General features: G+C 40.7%; 1 protein-coding gene across 5 annotated transcripts in view; it reads left to right on the top strand.

The window, feature by feature from the left end:
* The window catches only part of ABCC4 (ATP binding cassette subfamily C member 4 (PEL blood group)), a 211379-nt gene that overhangs the window by 95992 nt on the left and 95503 nt on the right, over positions 1 to 19884 (top strand). For 4 of the 5 annotated variants that reach the window (XM_082602459.1, XM_082602461.1, XM_082602460.1 and 1 more), the window contains 6 exons: positions 1826 to 1922; positions 5123 to 5332; positions 6671 to 6811; positions 7607 to 7644; positions 8035 to 8129; positions 9860 to 10006. In XM_082602459.1, the coding sequence (XP_082458585.1) occupies positions 1826 to 1922; positions 5123 to 5332; positions 6671 to 6811; positions 7607 to 7644; positions 8035 to 8129; positions 9860 to 10006 (728 nt within the window). The remainder of the gene's footprint in view (positions 1 to 1825; positions 1923 to 5122; positions 5333 to 6670; positions 6812 to 7606; positions 7645 to 8034; positions 8130 to 9859; positions 10007 to 19884) is intronic. The other variant, XM_082602457.1, reaches the window with a different exon arrangement.

Raw genomic sequence — 19884 nt, 5'->3', positions numbered from 1 at the left:
TGATTCACTCTGCTACGGGATGTATCCCCTGTTAACACAGCCCTTATATAGGAATATATATAGTATTATAGGATTAACACAGCCCTTATATAGGAATAATGCTTAAAGAACTCATCCCTGAATCAATTTTTTTTTATGGTATGTCTTGGAAATCTTTACTCTTAAAAACTTGGAAGATAGATTATTTTCCTAGAGATTTGGATTAAAAGTCTTAATTAGGAATAAATTTGTAGCCATCAAATGATCACTTTATTGTAATTATTTATACTACCTTTTCTGTGATGGAATTACAGGAAGAAGACATTCTAAAACTTTTGGGTAGCTCTGTCTTGGACATGGCAGCCCATTAGATTTGATTAACATCTGCCTTCAGTGGTTATTGACAGATAATTTTGAATTTAGGAGAAACAATTCCATTAAAAGCTTTAGCGCTAAGTCTGAAAAGGTGTTTACTTGGTCAAGAAATTTAGTACAAGATCTGAACTAAGACATGTCAAAAGGTAAAAGTAAGTCCGTTTGGACATAATGAAGCACTGGTGTCTGTCTACATCCTGGAGTCCTGCTTTTGATCACAGACCCAGTGTCCAGCGTGTCCCCTTAGGACTTTTCTGTCCTGAGTCCAGAGCACATGACTGCTCGTGGGTTAGCAGGAGTGCAGGAGGGGCTGACGTGTACTGAGCGGATTGGTGGTTTGATTTCTCAGAACATGTGGTGAGTTGTCATTGGCCTTGTTTTGAGATGAAGACACTGAGGTTTAGTAGCTTGTCCGACGCTGTCAGGCTCGTGAGAGGGACTGAGCTGCAGCCTGCTGCCTCCAGACTCTGCATCTGGCTCACTCAGCAGGCTGAGCTGTGGCCCAGGTCCCTGAGATTTGCTCTGCGAGGGGCTCGGGCACCCAGAGTACACGCCTGGAGCCCTGCCCGTGGTCACCGGGGCCCTGGATCCGGCTACTCGCTTCCCCAGAGGGGTTGTAGACGCCTATGGGATGAGCCTGGGGCTGAGTCCCTAGGGGCCTGCATTTAAAATGTGGAGCAGTTTGAGGGGTTACTGTAAAAAAAACTCTGAAGTTTGAATACTTGAGGGGATTTTGGCTAAGAGAATTGGCGTGGGTTGAGCCACTGGATGACTTCCACTGTGATGTGGACCGTTTGGACTCTCATCTTTCATTTTCACATTCAGAAAGTTTTCAGTGCAAATGAAATAAGATTTACTTCCTGGATGAGACTGGGAGTTTTGTAGAGACTGATCAAGGCCATGATAGCATTTGTTTTCAATCTAATGTTATTTGGGAAGAAATGTCTACAAAATGCAGTCTGGCTAACGTTACTGAGAAGCTATGACTTTTTTAGGGGGTTAATATGTACATCATAAACAATCACCTAGGAAACTGTCTACGAAAAATGTGTACGTTTTTATATGACATAGATGACTCTTCTCCCATTCTCAACATAGGTATAAAATAATTAGTATTTTAATTCAGTCAACTTTTGGAATCTCAGTTTTACTCCATTGTTTTTCATCGTGAACTCTGTAAATAATTGTTAAGATCAGTTTTAGGAAAAACAACTTAACAGTTGGTGCATCTTTCACTGGACTGCTTTTTAGAATTTTTTAGTGGAGCTAGATTCAAACTTGCTGCTGATTTGAGGACCTAGTTGAATTGATTGATTTATATTTGTATTTAATTTGTATTCATACTGGTGTTTGAAGTAGAGAACTTTGACTGCTGTCTTGTCTTTTTCTCATTATGTTTTCAAATTCTCTGTTTCCAATTTGGAGCACCTCCACTAATGTGCTTTTGCATACTGTACCTTTACATTTGTAGGTGCATTTGTCAAGCCTTGTATCAGAAGATCACAATCTTAGTGACACATCAGTTGCAGTACCTAAAAGCTGCAAGTCAGATTCTGATATTGAAAGATGTAAGTAATTTCTAAAAGTCTGTGGAAATTGCTAGCACCTAGTTTTGTTGAAGGCCAGCCCTCCCTGCAGGTCACTCTCCTTGGATTCTTCGTAAACGCCCTTTTCTGCCTCAGTTTTATGCCCCCCTTTTCTCAGAGCCAGTATCCATGACTTTGAGGATGAATCCAAAGACCTTAGAAATATCACTGTTACACTCTAAGCCACATAAACCCTACACTGTATAAAAGTGCTACTGCAGAGTTGCTGAATTATCAGTGTTGTTGTGAAAATTGTTAAGGATAATGATGCTATTTGATTTAGAACTTTTTATTTTCCCCTTCCACAACCTAAATCAAAGTGTATTATTTGGAAATTAGAGATACTGAGACATGTTTTTATCCACCTGTTTGTTATACAGTTTGCCTAAAGAGCATTTTTCATTAATACCAAAATGGGTAACCGAGCACCCCCAGTTAGAGATGCCCACTCTGCTGGTTTACCCAGTTGCTTTGTCTCACTGTTCAGATCTTTTTATGGGTCTGATACGTGTGGGATCGTGTGCAGCAGTAGGACAAAGCCCTGCCTTCCCAGGGCTCCCATTCTTACGGGGACAGATGTGATGAAAGAGGGGGTGGGGCTGATATCCTGGCTTCCTCCCTGAGGAGCTGGTGCCTCTTGGGCCTGAGTGACATGAAGGTGAGGCCATCCAGGCACCTGGGGGAGGGGGTCCTAAGGAAGGAGCTGAGCTGGCAGGTTGGAGGAATGGCAGGATGGCCAGCGTGTCTGAGGAGAGTGAGCAGGGGGACGTGGAGGGCGCTGGTCTCTAAGCAGTGGGCTGCGGGCCAGGAAGTGGGATGGAAGCCGCTGGGCGGTCCAGAGCAGGGGAGTGATGTGGTCTGAGGTGGGATTTAAAAGATTCCTCCAGTGTTTGCTGGATGGGCAATGGCAGAAACAGAAGTCTTGGTATTGTTAAGAAGATTCTAGAGCTGCCATAACAAACTACTGAAGACTGGGGGGCTTAAAACAACAGCAATATATCTTCTCACTGTTCTGGAGGCTGCACGTCCCAAATCAAGGTGCTGGCAGGGCCGTGCGCTCCCTGAAGGCTCTAGGGGAGAATCCTCCCTTCCAGCTTCTGGGGTTCACCGGCCTTCCTTGTGGTTCCTTGGCTTCCAGCTGCAGCACTGTGGTGTCTGCCTCCAGTGTCACGTGGCCATTGTCCCTGTGTCTATCTTAGGCTCTTCTCTTCTCATAAGGACATCGGTTGTATTGGATTTCAGGCATCCGTACTCCAGTATGACGCCATCTTTCCTTCATTACGGGTACAAAGAAGCTGTACCCAAATAAGGTCATGTTCAGAGGTGTCATGTTTAGGGCTTGAACATACCTTTTTGGGGGGCCACCATTCATTGAATGCACAACAACTCACGTGTTTGGGGGTTGAGTGGAGATTAATGAGCATTTTGCCGAGTCAGTGGTTGCTTTATGCTTCGCTGCTTGTTTGCCTGTGTTCCTCAGCACTTCCATCGTGAACCCTTGTCTGTCCCAATGGGCCTTCACTTATGAAACGAATTTCTGCCATAAAGAAGAGTATTAAACTGCAGATCCTCCATTCCTCCCTAAATGGGGGGCTCAGATTCTTCCAGCTTGAGAATAATCAATTTCATATGCAGAGACATGGCGCTAGCGCGGTAAAGCTCCAGCATTAGCAGTGTCGTGAGCACAGAATCGGTGATCGTCAGAGTAACCTGAATGACCAGAATAACCAGGGTGTGGATGTTTCAGGGCCCCCTTATTGCTTGCTTGGAGGAGACCACCCTCAGCTTTAGTACTGTCAGAACAAGCAGTTGTCCGCTGGTGAGCACCCTTGGGTGAGTTGGGGTCCACCCTTACTGTTTGTCTGGTCCCTCTCTCACGGCAGAGAGGGGATGACTGCCTCCTTGTCCCTCCAGAATCATCAACGTTTGGCTGCAGAGTAAAATTGCTTTCTTTGTACCACTAGTCATTTCCCTGTGCATCTTACAGATAAGTAAGTAGAAGGTTGTAATTTCCTTAAAGAAGGTGTATGCATTTTGCTTCCCAAGTGGAACAAGACACAATATATCCTGAATAATTTTCTAGTTCTGCAGTGTCAGGTGGTACCCAAAGGCTTCACTGGGTTTCTCCCAGTGGCCTGCCTCGGGGGATAGGGTGAGAGGGGTACCAGCTGGGGTCCTGGCCCACCTTCTTCCATCTGTCTTGCCTTCACCAGAGCTGCCCTCCTTTGTTTAGTATTTTTTTTTATTCTCTCATTTTAAAATTAGTTATATATATATATATGTATAAACTTTTTATTTAATATTGGAGTATAGACAGTGAACAATGTTGTGATAGTTTCAGATGCACAGCAAAGGGACTCAGCCATACTGCCTTAACCAGAGCTGCCCTCCTTTGTTTAGTTTTGCATCCTGGGATTTTCCATATTTTGTTTGCAACTGAATGAATCCGCTGTGTCTCTTTTTGTATGGTGAAAAAATAGAAATCTTCTGCGCACTATTTTATATAACTTTGTAAGTGAGGGAAACTGTACAATGATGTGTCACATGTGTTCAAAGAAAAGTATTAGACTGGTATAGTTGAAGCAGTTGCCTGATTTGGGGAAGACTGGATGCTTGTGATTGGTTGTTTGTTCCTAAGTTCTTATTCAGACTAAAGTGCATTGGTTCTGGCTGAAGTTTTCGTTTGTGGCATGGGGTACCAAGGCATTAGAGCCATCCCAGTCTTAGGGCCTCCTTGTTTAGCTACTTTATCAGGTGGAATATTGAATTTTCTAACTTCTGCGTTTGTGGGGAGGTTGTAAAGACCATGAAGACGCCACTCATGAGTTCTCTCAATTCCCGTGTTGTCTAAACAGACTATATTGATACTCCCACCAACATCTGTGCTTTTTGCTTCCCTGAAAATGCCCATGATAGTTACGTCGGTGGCCTGCATTTTAAATTCATGATCACACATTTCTTTCATATCCCCCAGGACCTAACGCAGGGTGTGGCAGAGAACAGAATGCTCAGTTCAGTTGAACTGAACTGGATTTGTTAACCAGAATTTCAGGTCTAAGGGTCATTTTTTTTAACAAAAATCATAATTTAAGATTAATTTACTTCTCTTGATTAGTATTTACATTATATTAGTATAGTCAAATGCAAATGCATTCCTTTCAAATTCTTTATTGCTATTTTAGGGAGAAATGGTGCAGAAGGGGACTTACACTGAGTTCCTGAAATCTGGGATAGATTTTGGTTCCATTTTAAAGAAGGAGAATGAGGAGACTGAGCCATCTACAGTTCCAGGAACTCCAACTCTGAGGAATCGCACCTTTTCCGAGTCCTCAGTTTGGTCTCAACAGTCTTCCAGACCCTCGTTGAAAGATGCCGCTCCAGAGGACCAAGATGTGAGTTTGTCATCCTGCGACATGTCCTGGTCTGTCTGCTCTTGGTGGACTCGTGGACCTTCAGGCTGCTCCACTCATGACATCTTCGTTTGTCCCAAAGTAGATCCTAAGTTGCCTAGGCCTTATTCCGTGGAATTGGTAGAATTAAAAGAGCATGGAGGGAGCAAGCCTGATTAGGGTTCTTCTTTGGGTGTAGGGTCGAGAATCTTACGGACTCCAGTAGTGGGTGTACTGCTGTGAATTCCAGGACGCATGTGATATTGACATTAGAACTCTTCATGTTACCATAGTTAAATCGTACTTGCTCTGGTAGACCCTGGCTTCCCTTATTCATCCAGAGGCTTAATTTGAAGACCCCCTCATACCCAGCCTGCTATGACTTACATTAAATCAGCTACTTTTCCTACGTGTTGGAGTGTTCTGGCAGTGCAGATGACTGATGGTAGTATTTTTCCCCATTGTCAGATGGCCTGTGATAGGCCAAAGGTAGCATGTCCAAAGGACCTGACACATAGACACTTTGGAGTTAGTTCTCGTCTTTCTTATCTTTCAAGACCGAGAACCACACCTTATCCACCTTGCATTTCCAGTGGCCAGCATGGAGCCCAGGACATCCATAGCCCATGTGACTCTATAATGTATTCTAAGTCCTCCAGACAGAACTGCACTAGATCTCCCTTAGAACCTTGCACAGGTATTCCTCGATGTCCAATCCCTCACTATCCAAACCCGGGAGCCTGGATGATTCTGATAAGAATTCAGATTAGTCAGTCACATTCCAAACTCAGGAATCCCTCTCTGAAATTGAGGAACCAAATAGATTTGGCTCATATGCTGTTCCCCTGCTATCCAAACTCACATGTCTCCAGCTCACAGTGTGAACTCAGTTTACCCTATTTAACTAATATTTTGAACACTTTGTTTTATGTTTCTATAATTGAGTGACACAAATAAACTAGAGGGATACTTTAGCTACATAACATTTTGTATAATTATTTTGGAAAAAGCTTCTGCCTTTATACCTTAATCAGTTATGTTGTAAGTGGGCTATCAATCCTGGTGTTCTAATTTAAGCAAAGGTACCCAAGAACATGGTGCAAATGGTATTCCTTATCTCTAATAGATTCCTGGAAGTAGCATGGTTGGGGAAATGCATACATGGTTTGGCTAGGTATTTCCACACCTTTCTCTGTAGGAGGTGGACCATCTTGCACACTCCTATCACCATATAAGTTGTGTCTCTTTCCCCACAGCTTTGCAGTGGAGGTCATTGTTGAACTTTTAAAATTTTAGGGTTCATTATTTATATTTTTGTCTCTCACTGCCTTTCCTTTCCAGACTGAGAATATACAGGTTACACTATCTGAGGAGAGCCGTTTGGAAGGAAAAGTTGGTTTTAAGGCCTACATGAATTACTTCACAGCTGGTGCCCACTGGCTTATCATCATTTTCCTTATTCCTGTAAACATCTCAGCTCAGGTAAGTAAGGACATTTATTTTGATCTGTGCCCTAAGGTACTGTGTTATTTATTTTACTGTATTATTATTTTTAATATGTGTATTAAGGGATTTATTTCAGAGAACTGACTCCTTGAGATTGTGGGATCTAGCTGGGTGAATCTGAAATCAGAAAGGCAGGCGTGCAGACTGGAACCCCAGGCAGTAGCTGACCCTGCAGTTTTGAGGCAGAATTTCTTCCTTCTCCAGGAAGCCTCAATTATTGCTCTTAAGGCCTTCGTCTGACTGGAGAAGCCCCATCACACTGTTCAGGGCAATGTTCTTTACTTACATTCGGACGATAGATGTGGACCACATCTACAAAATACCTTAACAGCAATATCTAGGTGAGAGTTTCGTTGAATCCCTGGAGACTGGCCTAGTCAAGCTGACACAGAAAACTGACCATCACAGTACCTGTCAAGCTTTTTTCCTTTGAAAAATCCTGACATGTATACAATTATTACTGTATTTTGCAGTCCACTAGGATTTGCACTGAAAAGCATTAATATGTGCGGAGCAAAATAAGTGAGGCTTCCTGGTATTGTGTGTGCGTGACAGAGAGATTCTAGGAAAAATATGAAGCCTTTTAGAGATTTTAAAATGTCACATGCCCTTCCCTGACCTGTGGTTATCTGGGATGCGGGGCTTGCCACTGACCTGAGCTGGAAGGACCGTGTCCGTTCTCTGGAGCCTTTCCATCATCCATTCTAGTGAGTGGGGTTTTGAGGGGGTCAGTAATGCCAGTGTTTGAGTGATTGTTGTTTCCTGCTCCAGGTTGCCTACGTCCTTCAGGATTGGTGGCTTTCATACTGGTGAGTGATTCCTGGTCTGACCCAAAGTGCTAAAAAATCGACACGAATCCTCGGTTTCCCATACAGTCATGGGGGAGAGATGGGGCTTGTTCAGCCTCCTCTTCTGGTCCTCATGTAGTTTCCCTGAAGAAAAATTAAAGGTCCTGCTGGTGGGTGTGACCCTCCCATGGTCTCTCCTGATGTCTGACCCTTAGCAGGTTCCTTACAGACAATTTTGAGAACTGTAAGTCATGATTCAAATTGAATTTTTATAAGGTAGACAGACACAGGGCCTTGTGAGCTGGGAAACATTTTCCAGCATAAAACATGACTCCTAAATCGAGGTTAATTTTTTTTTGTATTTACCTAATTCCATCTATTGCATAATGTCTTTTCTTCCCTGTTCCATAGGGCGAATGAACAGAGTGCCCTGAATGTCACTGTTAATGGACAAGGGAATGTAACTGAAAAACTCGATTTATCCCGGTACTTAGGAATTTACTCAGGTAACATTGAATCATCTGGTCCATTATATGAGAGCCTGAGGTGCTTACTATGAGCCCGTGTGAGCAACTAGGCCTTCCAGGAGTCATTCAGTAATGTCTTAACAGATTAAGAGTCTGAGTCGCATTTATTCTGTGAATTAATTAGAATAATTATTTTTAAAATCTACTAGAAGAGAGAGGTTGAATGAAAACTCTTAATTTGCTCTGTACTGGATTTTGGAAGTTAAACCAGGATTGCACATTCAGAAAATCAGCCACTGGAAATATGTGGCTATTGTCTATTCTAATAGGTTGCTTTAGCTAAATCTTACATCATTATATGGATGGGCAAGAGGATTAGAAACGGATCCCCACCCTGTGGTTCGGATTGTTCCAATTCTTTCTGAGTAAACCTTGGCTTTTATGGACCTTGGATGAAATCCTCTGGCAGCAAGGGCCCCCAAATAAAAGCATTATTCCCTTGTAGGTATGCAAAACTCCCCTTTGCCACATTGCTCATCTCTTGGGCTTCACTAATTACTTAAGAGAGAAGCTAAGCAGGGAGAAATCCAGTGTCTGGGAATTAGGATTCCGAGTCTTTCTTACCTTGAGATCACAATGTTATCATGTCCGCAACTGTGCGATTAATTTAACTTCTGGCTTGCCAGGCTAATATTAACAAAGCTGTCTGTTTTCACAAGAGTGCCTAGAATATATGTAGCATTACATACTTTTAAAAGGAAATCCTCATCTAAAATTTTAAATATTCCCACAGGAAATACTCACACAAGCCTTCTGCAAAGATAGAGTGAGTTATCTCTGTAAGAACATACTCACTGAAATTTTGTGTGTATTTCGTTGATCTCTTGCTAAGACATCTAAATCCATTAGCTGTTTACCTTCTGAATTGGTGGACTATGGGGGCTTAAAGGAAGAAGGAAGGGATTTTGTTATACATTCATATAGGATGGTGGGCTAAGGAAAATGCCTATTGATGGAATCCAGGAATTTGAGCGTCTCTCAGGGTTTAAATAGTGTTGTGTCATCTAAAGGGAAAAAAGTACTTGATGGAATATTTATTACAGAAGTTATTCTATTTAGCATTGTGAGTTCAAAAGATCTTAGGGGAGGGTATTTTAATTTTTATGTGCATAGTAAGTACTCATTTATATCACTAACAAAATGGAATTTAAATGATTATTTATATTTATAATTTGCATTTTTCTTACAATTCAGTTAGCCAGAATTAGATTTTCTGCTTGAAAATTAATGTGGTATTGTTATTTTCTTTAAAGCTACTTGGGCTTTGTCTACAAGGAAATGGTAGTAAATCATTTCTCCTGTTACCTGTTAATTCACATGCTGTTACCAAAGCATATCACAATATTAGATTGAGACATGTTGTAATTAGTAAGATTTCAAATGCAAAGAAGGGACCATCCACTACTTTTTAAAATTATCTTTCTTCTGAGTTTTTAGTAGAATGTATAATTGAATTAGGAAATCCTTGAATGAAATTTTATTTTACACTTGATGTTTCTCCCCCATGAGGTTTCTATTTAATGAGAGGAATACAGTGATTTTTATATTCTTCTTTTTAAATGTATCTTGTGAATGCATTAAACTCTTTTAGAATCCAGATGCTTAATGGAATAAAGTATTTACGTAATATCTTTATAAGCTGCGTGGCATGGTTTAGCATCCTTGAAGAAAAGGCAGAGATCTTGTGCTGAGTGGTTTCTTTATTTCAGGGTTAACTGTATCTGCCGTCCTTTTTGGCATCGCCAGATCTCTGTTGGTTTTCTACGTCCTTGTTAGTTCGTCACAAACTTTGCACAACCAAATGTTCGAGTCCATTTTGAGAGCTCCAGTATTGTTCTTTGATAGAAACCCAATAGGTAAGTCAGACACCAAGTTTCAAAGTAACTGTGTCTTATTATCATACTTAATGCCTGATTACGTTTGATATTTGAGATGCTTGGAAGAAAATCACTGTGCATGTTGATCCATTTTCTACAAAAAGCTCTGCTGGTATTTTTCACCTACGAGGGGATATCTGAATATAGAGGCATATAAGCTTTTATTCCAATTTATGTGTGTGTGGAAAGATAAGTGTATGCTCACTTTGCAGAATGATTTAGGAACCGATTTGTTGTGTGGCAAATGAAACACCCCACATTTGATGCAAAAATATTTAAATATTTTTGGCTAGTTGCTAAAATATTGGCTGTGTTATATTCTGTTAAGGTAGGTTGTCTGCTAGAACCTTCTTATAATGAATCTCTACACGACGGGCTGTGTGTTTCTTTCTTTCATTTCCCATCCGCTTGTGGAATCACAGAGCTCTGGCATGTGCCGTGACTATGAGGTTTACCTAGAATGGTAATGAAAAATTAATTAAAACCCAAGATTAGTGAAATGTAAACAACCTTTTCAATAAAATTAACTGTATAGTTTACATTGGACTTTTGGTGATATGTAAGAGGCCTTGTGGTCCATAGCAGGTGGATCTTCAGTAGTAAGTTTCTGGATATGAGTGTCCCTGGAGGTTTATCAGTGGTTGCTTCCTCCACCCTCAGGCCTTTGACCTGTCTTGCTGCTGACCTGGGCTCCTATGCAGAGTTAGTTCATCAGCATACATGCCCTCTGTGTTCAGTTGGTTCGACTTGTGGTGAGGCCCAGGGTGGCTTTGTTTTTGCTGGCAATGATTGACAGTACCTTTCAAGGCAGGGATGTGGGCTGGAGGGAGGACAGGAGTAGCCTTGTCCTGGCCATCAACTAGCCGTGTGACCAAGGCCAAAGCAGATACGTACTGCTGGGCAGGCAAATCTCAAGGCAGGATGTTGTCTGCCTTGCTCTAAAAGTATGGACTCTGGAGCCAGCTGCCTGTGTTCAGTTCTGGTGCTAGTTAGTAATAGTCTGTTAACATTATGTTAATATTTATGTGTTGGTTATTTAATTTCTCTGTGTCTCAGTTTTATCTGTAAAATGGGGGTGCTATTCACACACTCATTAATATGTTGATACTGTTAGAATTAATTAGGTTAATACATTCACAGCGCTTAGCATACCCTCAGTGCCTAATGAACCCTAGCGACTATGACTACATGGTATCTGGGCACTTCCTGTCCTGTGAAATGGGAATAACCACTGCGCTTCCTGTTTCACAAGACTGTCGTGAGGATTCAGTAAGACTGTTCAGGGCAGCATATTGTGCAGATGTACTCAGCACATGTTGTTTGGTCCAGGCACTGTGCAGAGCACAGGACGGTAAGCTGCAGAGGCCCACACAGATCTCGTCTTTTTATGTCGTCACAATGCAGAAGTGATTGGAGGGTGATGTGCTATTATGGCTGGGAAGTTGCTTCAATTTGTCAGTTAATGTGAAAACCACAACCATAAAGTTGGGAGCGTTAAGTGGGACTGGGTGTCTGTCATCACAGCCTCCGAGGGCTTGTGACCACAGTTAACCAGGCTCTTCATGTTCAAGACCTGTAGGCTTCTCCAGACGCTGGTTTATTTGTTATTCAAGGATTTGGGACCACGTTGACATCTTCGAGGTCGCTAATCTTAGAGCAGCTGGCACGCTCGTGTTTATGTTGCTTCCCCCTCCTGTATGTATTAGCAGGACTTCATTCCTTCAAGAAAATAGAAGCCCAAATAAGTACTACAAAGCCTAGTTTGCCTAAAAGGTTTAGGGGCCAAGAATTATTTATTTACTCTTTTAGTGGTAGATGAAAACTTTTTGTGATTAAAAATTTTAAGTGATCGAGTTTAATTTTCTGTTTGGATAAAAATTTTGTACTTTTTTACAGTTGGAAAAAGTACAGATTCTTACATGGGTAGGAATTATGCTTCTTAGTTGACATTATTGATTGTGTATAACCTAATAATTATATAATACTTTTTAAAATTCCCCTCTACAGTAGGGAGATGGACATGCTTGACTTTTAAGTTGCATTAAATATATGCGTTTAATGCAGTGTGTGGTTCTTCTGAGTAGCATAGTTTCTCTGCCTGCAATTTAACATTCCAGGAAGCCGATTTTAAAGAGGGTTCCATCCCTCTAAGCTCCAGTGGCTATGTTACTCTCCATTTTGAATCCTTGTATTGGGTGCATGAAGTTTACTTAGTTTGTTTTTTTGTTTGTTTTTTGGTTGTTGTTTTTTTTTTTTTTTGCGGTACGCGGGCCTCTCACTGTTGTGGCCTCTCCTGTCGCGGAGCACAGGCTCCGGACGTGCAGGCTCAGCGGCCATGGTTCAGGGGCCCAGCCGCTCCGCGGCATGTGGGATCTTCCCAGACCGGGGCACGAACCCGTGTCCCCTGCATCCTCAGGCAGACTCTCAACCACTGCGCCACCAGGGAAGCCCCTACTTAGTTTGTTTATATAATTTGATACCTTATTGCCTACTGGTCTTTCATAATCTGTTCCTTAGAATGGCAAAAGCAATGTTTCTTTTTTCTCTTTTCTTCTTACCTTCCCATTATCTCACCGATCTCTCTGCTATGCTTTCTTCCTTTGATGTATTTTAATAATGGTATTGTGTGTGTTTATTAAAGTGCCACACATTTTCAGGGGCCCCGACCTTTCTTACACGATTTGATTGCAGCTGGATTTGAATAGTATAGTGCCTTTGCAGATGTGGGCTGTGTCCCTGTGCTGTTTGCTGCGTCCACCTCTTCCTAGCCAATCTTTGTCTTTTATCACCGAAGATGCATTTCACTTGTATCAGATCTTCATACACAGGTAACGCAAATCTCAGGTCAACGGTAAATCAGTTAGAAATTTAGAGATCATTTCTATTTTGAATCCAAATTGTGTTTCCGTTGAACAGGCAGAAATTGTTTTATTTTCTACATCTGGCACAAGAGGGCAGCATGATCTACATTATTTCAGGGATATCATGTAAGGGGCACCTTATTGCAAAATCTGGTTTTTTTGTATTAAAGATTTCTTGGAAATTCCATTTTTATGTCTTGAATCTGTATTTTGTAGTATTGATACAGAATTTTAAAAACATTGTTGTGGCTTATTATGTGTGAAACAGTAAACTCTTGTTGTCCTGAAATATCTAGCATTTCAAACAAGGTATTTAGATTTCTTTTTTTTTTTTTTGGCCGTGCAGTGCGGCATGCAGGATCTTAGTTCCTCTACCAGGGATCAAACCTGCCCTCCTAGCAGTGGAAGCACGGAGTCTTAACCACTGGACTGCCAGGGATTTCTTAGTTTATATGTTGTACCCTACTAACTGGAATAGACTGCTGCTGACTTTTTTTTTTTTTTTTTGGCTGCTTTGGTTGCTGCGTGCCGGCTTTCTTTAGTTGCGGCTAGCAGGGGCTATTCTTAGTCGCGGTGTGCAGGCTTCTCATTGCGGAACATGGACTCCAAGTGTGCCAGCTTCAGTAGTTGTGGCACGCAGGCTCTAGAGCGCAGGCTCAGTAGTTGTGGTGCACGGGCTTAGCTGCTCCGCAGCAGGTGGGATGGGATCTTCCCGGACCAGGGATCGAACCCGCGTCGCTTGCATTGGCAGGTGGATTCTTAACCACTGCACCAGCTGGGAAGCCCCGCTGCTGACATCTTGACTGGATATATTTTAATTCCTGAAGGGTAGAATATGGTCAGTTGTAGGACCTGAGTCAAACATGAGTTTTGTCAGAAATATGACCACACAGTTTCTTCCATTTTCATCCATGCCATCAGAGTCGGCAGAAATATTTTATTCTTGTCAAATGCCTAGAATGTCACCCTTTGCTTTGGAGACAAGATGAGAAGATAGTTGTCCTGCTTTTTCACGCCTACTCCTTGTGACAAAACACTTGGCTGAGTGCTTGGAGTGTAATGGGTTCCGGATAAATAATTGTTTATTTTCTGTCAGTTTGTTAATTTGGCTCTAGAAACTGTGCCACCAGCATTGCTAGATGTCGTATTTCTTCTCTTACGGAAACGTGAAGTTAATTGGATTGTGGCCAACATGTTCATTTCACGCGACTGATTTTTCTGCAGTGTGCACACACGTGTTAGTTCACTTATTTATGCATTCAGTGTAAAAAGGAAGGTACAAATGTATATCCTTAGTTTTTCTTTACAGATCAAGTTAAGTTAGAGCTAACGCCTTATCAAAGGAGAAAAAGTACTAATTTCTTTTGTTCTTTTTATTCTTCTGGTAGCACTACAGTTTAAGAGAAGACATATTCTTTTATCTTCCGTAATCAAAACTCTAGAATTGCCCTAAGGATTAATATTTCCAACTTGACTGAGTGGGAAATGAGGCTCTGCAGATTTCACGCATGTAAAATACCCCGAATTAGGATGTGCATCATGTAGGAACTGAGGGTTGGAGCAAGGAGGAGGGTAGTGGAGGTTTGAACTGTTGCCGTTTCTTTAACCTGGAAAGGGAGTCCTTAGCCTCCACTACAAGTTGCTAATAACTTGTGAAGAAGTGAAAAGTGATTTGAAAGCAACGTGGTCAGCTTTTTGTACTGTGAGCTTTTTGTACTATCAGAATAACCCTCTTGCTCTACTATTTATAAAATCGGTTGCCAACAGACCACTGCCTTGCTAGAAAAAAGAGTCATCCGTAGGGAAGAATAATAATTGCAGGGATACCTGTCTGTGTATTCAGTGCAAACGACCACTGAGGTTAGTGCTAAATGCATATTTTTAACAAGTATAATATTTCAGCACTGTCAAAATTTCCTTGATGATAATAGGCCTGTTAAATTATAGCTCTATAAGTTAGGAGGTAAGATGGCTCTGCTTAGCACACAATAATCTATGCTTGTTCACACAAGTGATTCTGCTGAGCAGGTAGCATGTTAGAACAAGAAATACTGGTCCTGAAACCTCTGATTTATGGTAGGTGTTGTTCTGACACAGCATCATTCAGACGATTTACAAGGCAAGGCTTCGTGTTAAAATATTTCACCAGTGTCATCATTCGTCACCGACATAAATATTCAGTAGTGATGCTGGAAAATTGGTAATACGCCCATTCATGCCAAATCACTTGCTGTGTTTCCTTTCAAGTGAGATCTGTTGTGGATATGGTTAAAAGAAACTATGATTTTTCTTCCTTGAGAACAGATGAGCTGTAAGTAATTGAGAATAAGAATAACAACTATCCTGACAGCGTTCATGTACTCATCTTGCCTAGGTTGCTTTTAATTCTGGCTTAAGTCCTACAGCCTCCCCCTGCCTTTGTTTTTCTTCCCTTTCTTTGCTTAGTGCACACTGTAGAGAACATATTTATATGTACATTAGTTAAAGAGGCTTTTTGTGTTCAAAGGAAGAAGTTAGTCATCATCTGAAAAGCTTTGTTGCAAAACTAAAACACACATTTCCCCTTTCATTTTTCCTTGTTAAAAATAACAAATGCAAGTGACTATAATGGGAATAACACAAAAGATTTCATCAATCATAATGATTCTCCATGGCCACATAAATATTACTTTTTCAGGTTTCAATTAAACAGCTAATAGTTTGAAGTAGGTGGGGTAATTAAACCCTGTTGGGTTGTGACATATTAAAAATAATGTTTTTCACATAACAATGGTTATATGTACTTAAAGTCTTATCAGGGTGATATTAAGTCATATTTTATGGGTGTTGCTCATTTATTGCTAATAGTATCATAGAAGCCTTTGTTACGAGTTTAAATAGTTACATATATTTGATTACCATTGTTATTTTGTCAGTAATCTCTATAAAGGTGATTATTATAGCACTTGTCTACACCTGGTAAATATTGCAACATTTTGGTGTACATTTTAAATCTATTAGAATGTTCTGATTACTCTTTATCCATTTTTTTTTCTCCATTAATCATCATACATGGAAATACGGACAATTTAGTAACAGAGAAAGCACTGTCGTTCTCCAATAAAATGTTAAAAAGATAAGATTTGAGAAGCTTGTACCGTGTTCAATGTGCTAATGGTACTGTCTCCGGAGATTGTTAAGGATGACATTTTACTTGATTGCATTTAAAACTTTTCCAACATCATAGGATATAGAAGTTCTCCACTTCATTTTAATATGTGTTGTCTCAACCTTCAGCTTAATTGGAGCCAGGCAGTCTTTGGTACCCAGGACTTCACTGCTGTATTCCATTTTCTGGTCTTAGTGTGCTCAGTAATTTGGCATTATTTTATGGGATGTACGAATTCTAGTGCAGTTATCCCTTGGTATCCTCGGGTGGTTTGTTACAGGACCCCTGTGGATACCAAAGTCTGAGTATGTTCGATGTCCCTGATACAATCTATGTGCATCCTCCCATATACTTTAAATCCCTTCTAGATTACTTATACTTTTACTTATATAAGCAAATTCAAGTTTTGCTTTTTGGAGCTTTCTGGGGTTTTTTTCAAATATTTTTGATCCATGGTTGGTTGAATCCAAGGATGTGGAACCCATGGATGGGAAGGCCCAAGTGTAAGTATAATTCAAATACTGTTATTTAACAACACCTGCCTCCCCAGACATAAACACACACACACACACACACACACACACACTATTACTTCAACCTTGTGGCTGTTTGTGACAGTCAGAAAATACATCAAAGTAGTTTTATGACACAGTTCATTGCGTTTGTACAGCTATTTCAAGAGAAATTGGAATAGTTCTTCGAGGTCGGATTCAACAACAATAAACATTAAGTATATCAATTTCCTGGATTGAAAATTCCATATGGTTTTGCTTTACGGCCAAGTCTTTCCCCTCAAAGATTTGATTTCAAAGCTCTCCTATGACACCATGGGGCGAAGTTTGATTTTCATTTTCTAACTGGAGCCTTCATCTTCTGTTACCATTTCTTCCCTGCCTCCCCTTTATTTTAAACATTATTATTATTATTTTGCCATGAAGAGAATGGAAAAAAATCCAAATATTAATAACATTGAGCCAGCAATGTTTTATTTCACATAAAGTTATGTTTTAGTTAATTAATTAATTTTCAAAATATTTATTTATTTATTTATTTATTTATTTATTTATTTATTTATTTGTCTGTCTGTCTGTCTGTCTGCGCCGGTCTTAGTTGCGGCATGTGGGATCTTCTTTGCCGTGTGAGGGATCTTCCTTGAGGCGTGTGGGCTCTTAGGCCTCTTAGTTGTGGCATGTCGGGTCTAGCTCCCTGACCAGGGATCGAACCCGGGCCCCCTGCATTGGGAGCCTGGAGTCTTAGCCCCTGGACCGCCAGGGAAGTCCCCATAAAGTTATGTTTTTAATCTCTATAGTGCTTTTCACAATTACAAGTAAATTATAATTTAGGTAGTTATGTATTGACTGCCTGTCTCCTCTGTTGCCTTGTGCTCTCTGCCCTCCTAGAGTGTATCTGTGGTGTTAACTGTGAAAGCCTCCAAATCAGGATTGGGCAGCTGTAGCTGCTTAGTAAGTATTTGTTGACTGGATAGAAGAAAGGGTGTTCAGGAGTGGATCTGAATATCTCCATGCCATGATCTCAAAGAACAGTGGAAGTTTACAGTCTTGAAAGAACACTTGGTGTTTATATTAAATTGAATTCTTCCTTATACTTTATTTTCAAAAGTAGAATTTGTAATAGATTATTTATCGTGGACTTTGTTTTTGGTGTTTGATGGCATGAAGAGAAAAACCACACGTATTGGTTGTTTGGAAGCTGCGGCTCATAGAACCAGACTATGGAAGGTTCCAAGTTCTCCTAATGCCAGTCAGTCATGGAAATGAAACTGTCGAACACCTGATACGTTTCCCTGTGGTTTAGTTGTGCATTGAAGACGAATCTTGGCACTTAAGAGGGTTAAATATTTGATACCTTGGTAGTTTTACCTTATAAACTACAGTCCCTTAAGAAGTAAAGAGGGGGAATTGAACCATTTTAAAATGTCAGTAGACATAAGTAAACTGTTATTAGACAGGGAGCTGAGATGTAGGTGGAGATGTTGCAGTGTTCCTGCTCCGCTAGAACAGAGCTTTGGAAGAACTGTCACTTCACTTTTAACTGGGGCTTTTTTACTCATCAGAATGACCATTTGTTGGTCATTTACTGGTTGTCAGTTGTGGTCCCAAGCATTGGAGCAAAAAGTCCTGTCTTCAAGGCATTTGCAAATTTAAAAACTTGCCGCCAGTGGATCGTTTATTATTATTTTTTTAATCTAGTGTTAATATTCTACAATTCCATATAGAAAAGATACAGATTCAGAGGCCTGTGGGCTCTTAGCTGCAGCATGTGGGATCGTAGTTCCCTGATCAGGGATCGAACCCATGCCCCCTGCCTTGGGAGCATGGAGTCTTAACCACTGGACTGCCAGGGAAGTCCTCTTTGGGCTTTTTAGAAGTGTGTTACAAGTGCTTTGACAGTACGTAGAACATAAGCAATGACATTTTCTCCATAAGTAATGTTATCATTGCAATCAACTACTATCTGTTTAGTGTTCTTTTCATTCTTTTTTTTTTTGCGGTACGCGGGCCTCTCACTGTTGTGGCCTCTCCTGTTGCGGAGCACAGGCTCCGGACGCGCAGGCTCAGCAGCCATGGCTCACGGGCCCAGCCGCTCCGCAGCATGTGGGATCTTCCCGGACCGGGACACGAACCCGTGTCCCCTGCATCGGCAGGTGGACTCTCAACCACTGCGCCACCAGGGAAGCCCTCTTTTCATTCTTGGTAACCACGATTATTCTGTTAAAAATTTCCCCCTCGTTTAGATAGAAAGTCCATCTGACAAGCTTCAAAGTGCATCTTGAGTGGAAGTTTATTAAAATACTGTGGTTAAATGGAAAGATATCATGAAATCAAGTTCTCTGTTCTGGAAATATTTTCTTTTCATTTCTTTTTTGCATCTGCATTTTAATAGATTGTATCCCACGGGGAAATGTTTCAACAACCTCTTGAACACCTGGAAAGTCTATTTTAGACTTGTTATGTGTTTAAGAACCTTTATCCAGACATTATTCCAAACACAGTCACACCCCTCATGATGGGGAATCCTGCCTCTGGGTCTGCTGCTGGGAGGAGGCAGTGCCCCAGAGCAGCGTGTCGTTAACACGTCAGGAGAAACCAGAGTATCTGCCCTGGTTGATTTTCAGCCCCAGTTCCTGATTTGGGGATGTTTAAGTCAATAATTAGTTAATGATTTCTCTCTGAACTTCAAGTGGATGTTTCTAGAAGCGTTCTTTTGACTCAGTGACTGAACTTATTCTTTCCGCTGCTTGAGGCATATAATGAAAATGTATAGAGACTTTTGAGGGTGTGGTAAGAAAAACAAAGCTTCCACCTCTTTCTGTTCTACACAGAGATATTTGAACAGATACCACAGTGCATGTGGATTTGGCCTTAAACATATTTTTTTACATAAATAATTCTGTTTATCTAGGTCAGTAGCAGTGCTTTGAGATGTAGTCAAGATCATGGATTAATTTTTTTTCATTACCTTCACATATTTAAACATAGAATAAGAAGAAACTGCTTTCTTACATGTAGTCATTATTTTTAGAATTTTTAAAATCTTTTCCGTTGGTGTCAGACTGGCATGGGCTCATAAAATTTATTTTCTTTGGTGGAACTATAAATTTATTATTTTTCCTTTTTGGAAAATAAAGTGGCAATAATATCTTAAAATTATATCTCATGGTAATATAAATCTTCACTATATTTTCCTCTTAGCATAGAAATGAAAAGGTTGTCAAATATGGGTTAATGAGTTCCACCAATGGGTGATACTGTAGACAGAAATATTTCTTATTGGTGCCAAGTTTTAAATGTTACTCTTGACATAATTCTGTAAATAGAAGGAAAATA

Source organism: Mesoplodon mirus (genome assembly GCF_964341445.2).
Source record: "Mesoplodon mirus genome assembly, chromosome: 17".
NCBI lineage: Eukaryota > Metazoa > Chordata > Mammalia > Artiodactyla > Ziphiidae > Mesoplodon > Mesoplodon mirus.
The sequence above is the reverse complement of the archived record's forward strand: the minus strand, read 5'-3'. Positions and strand labels throughout refer to the sequence as shown.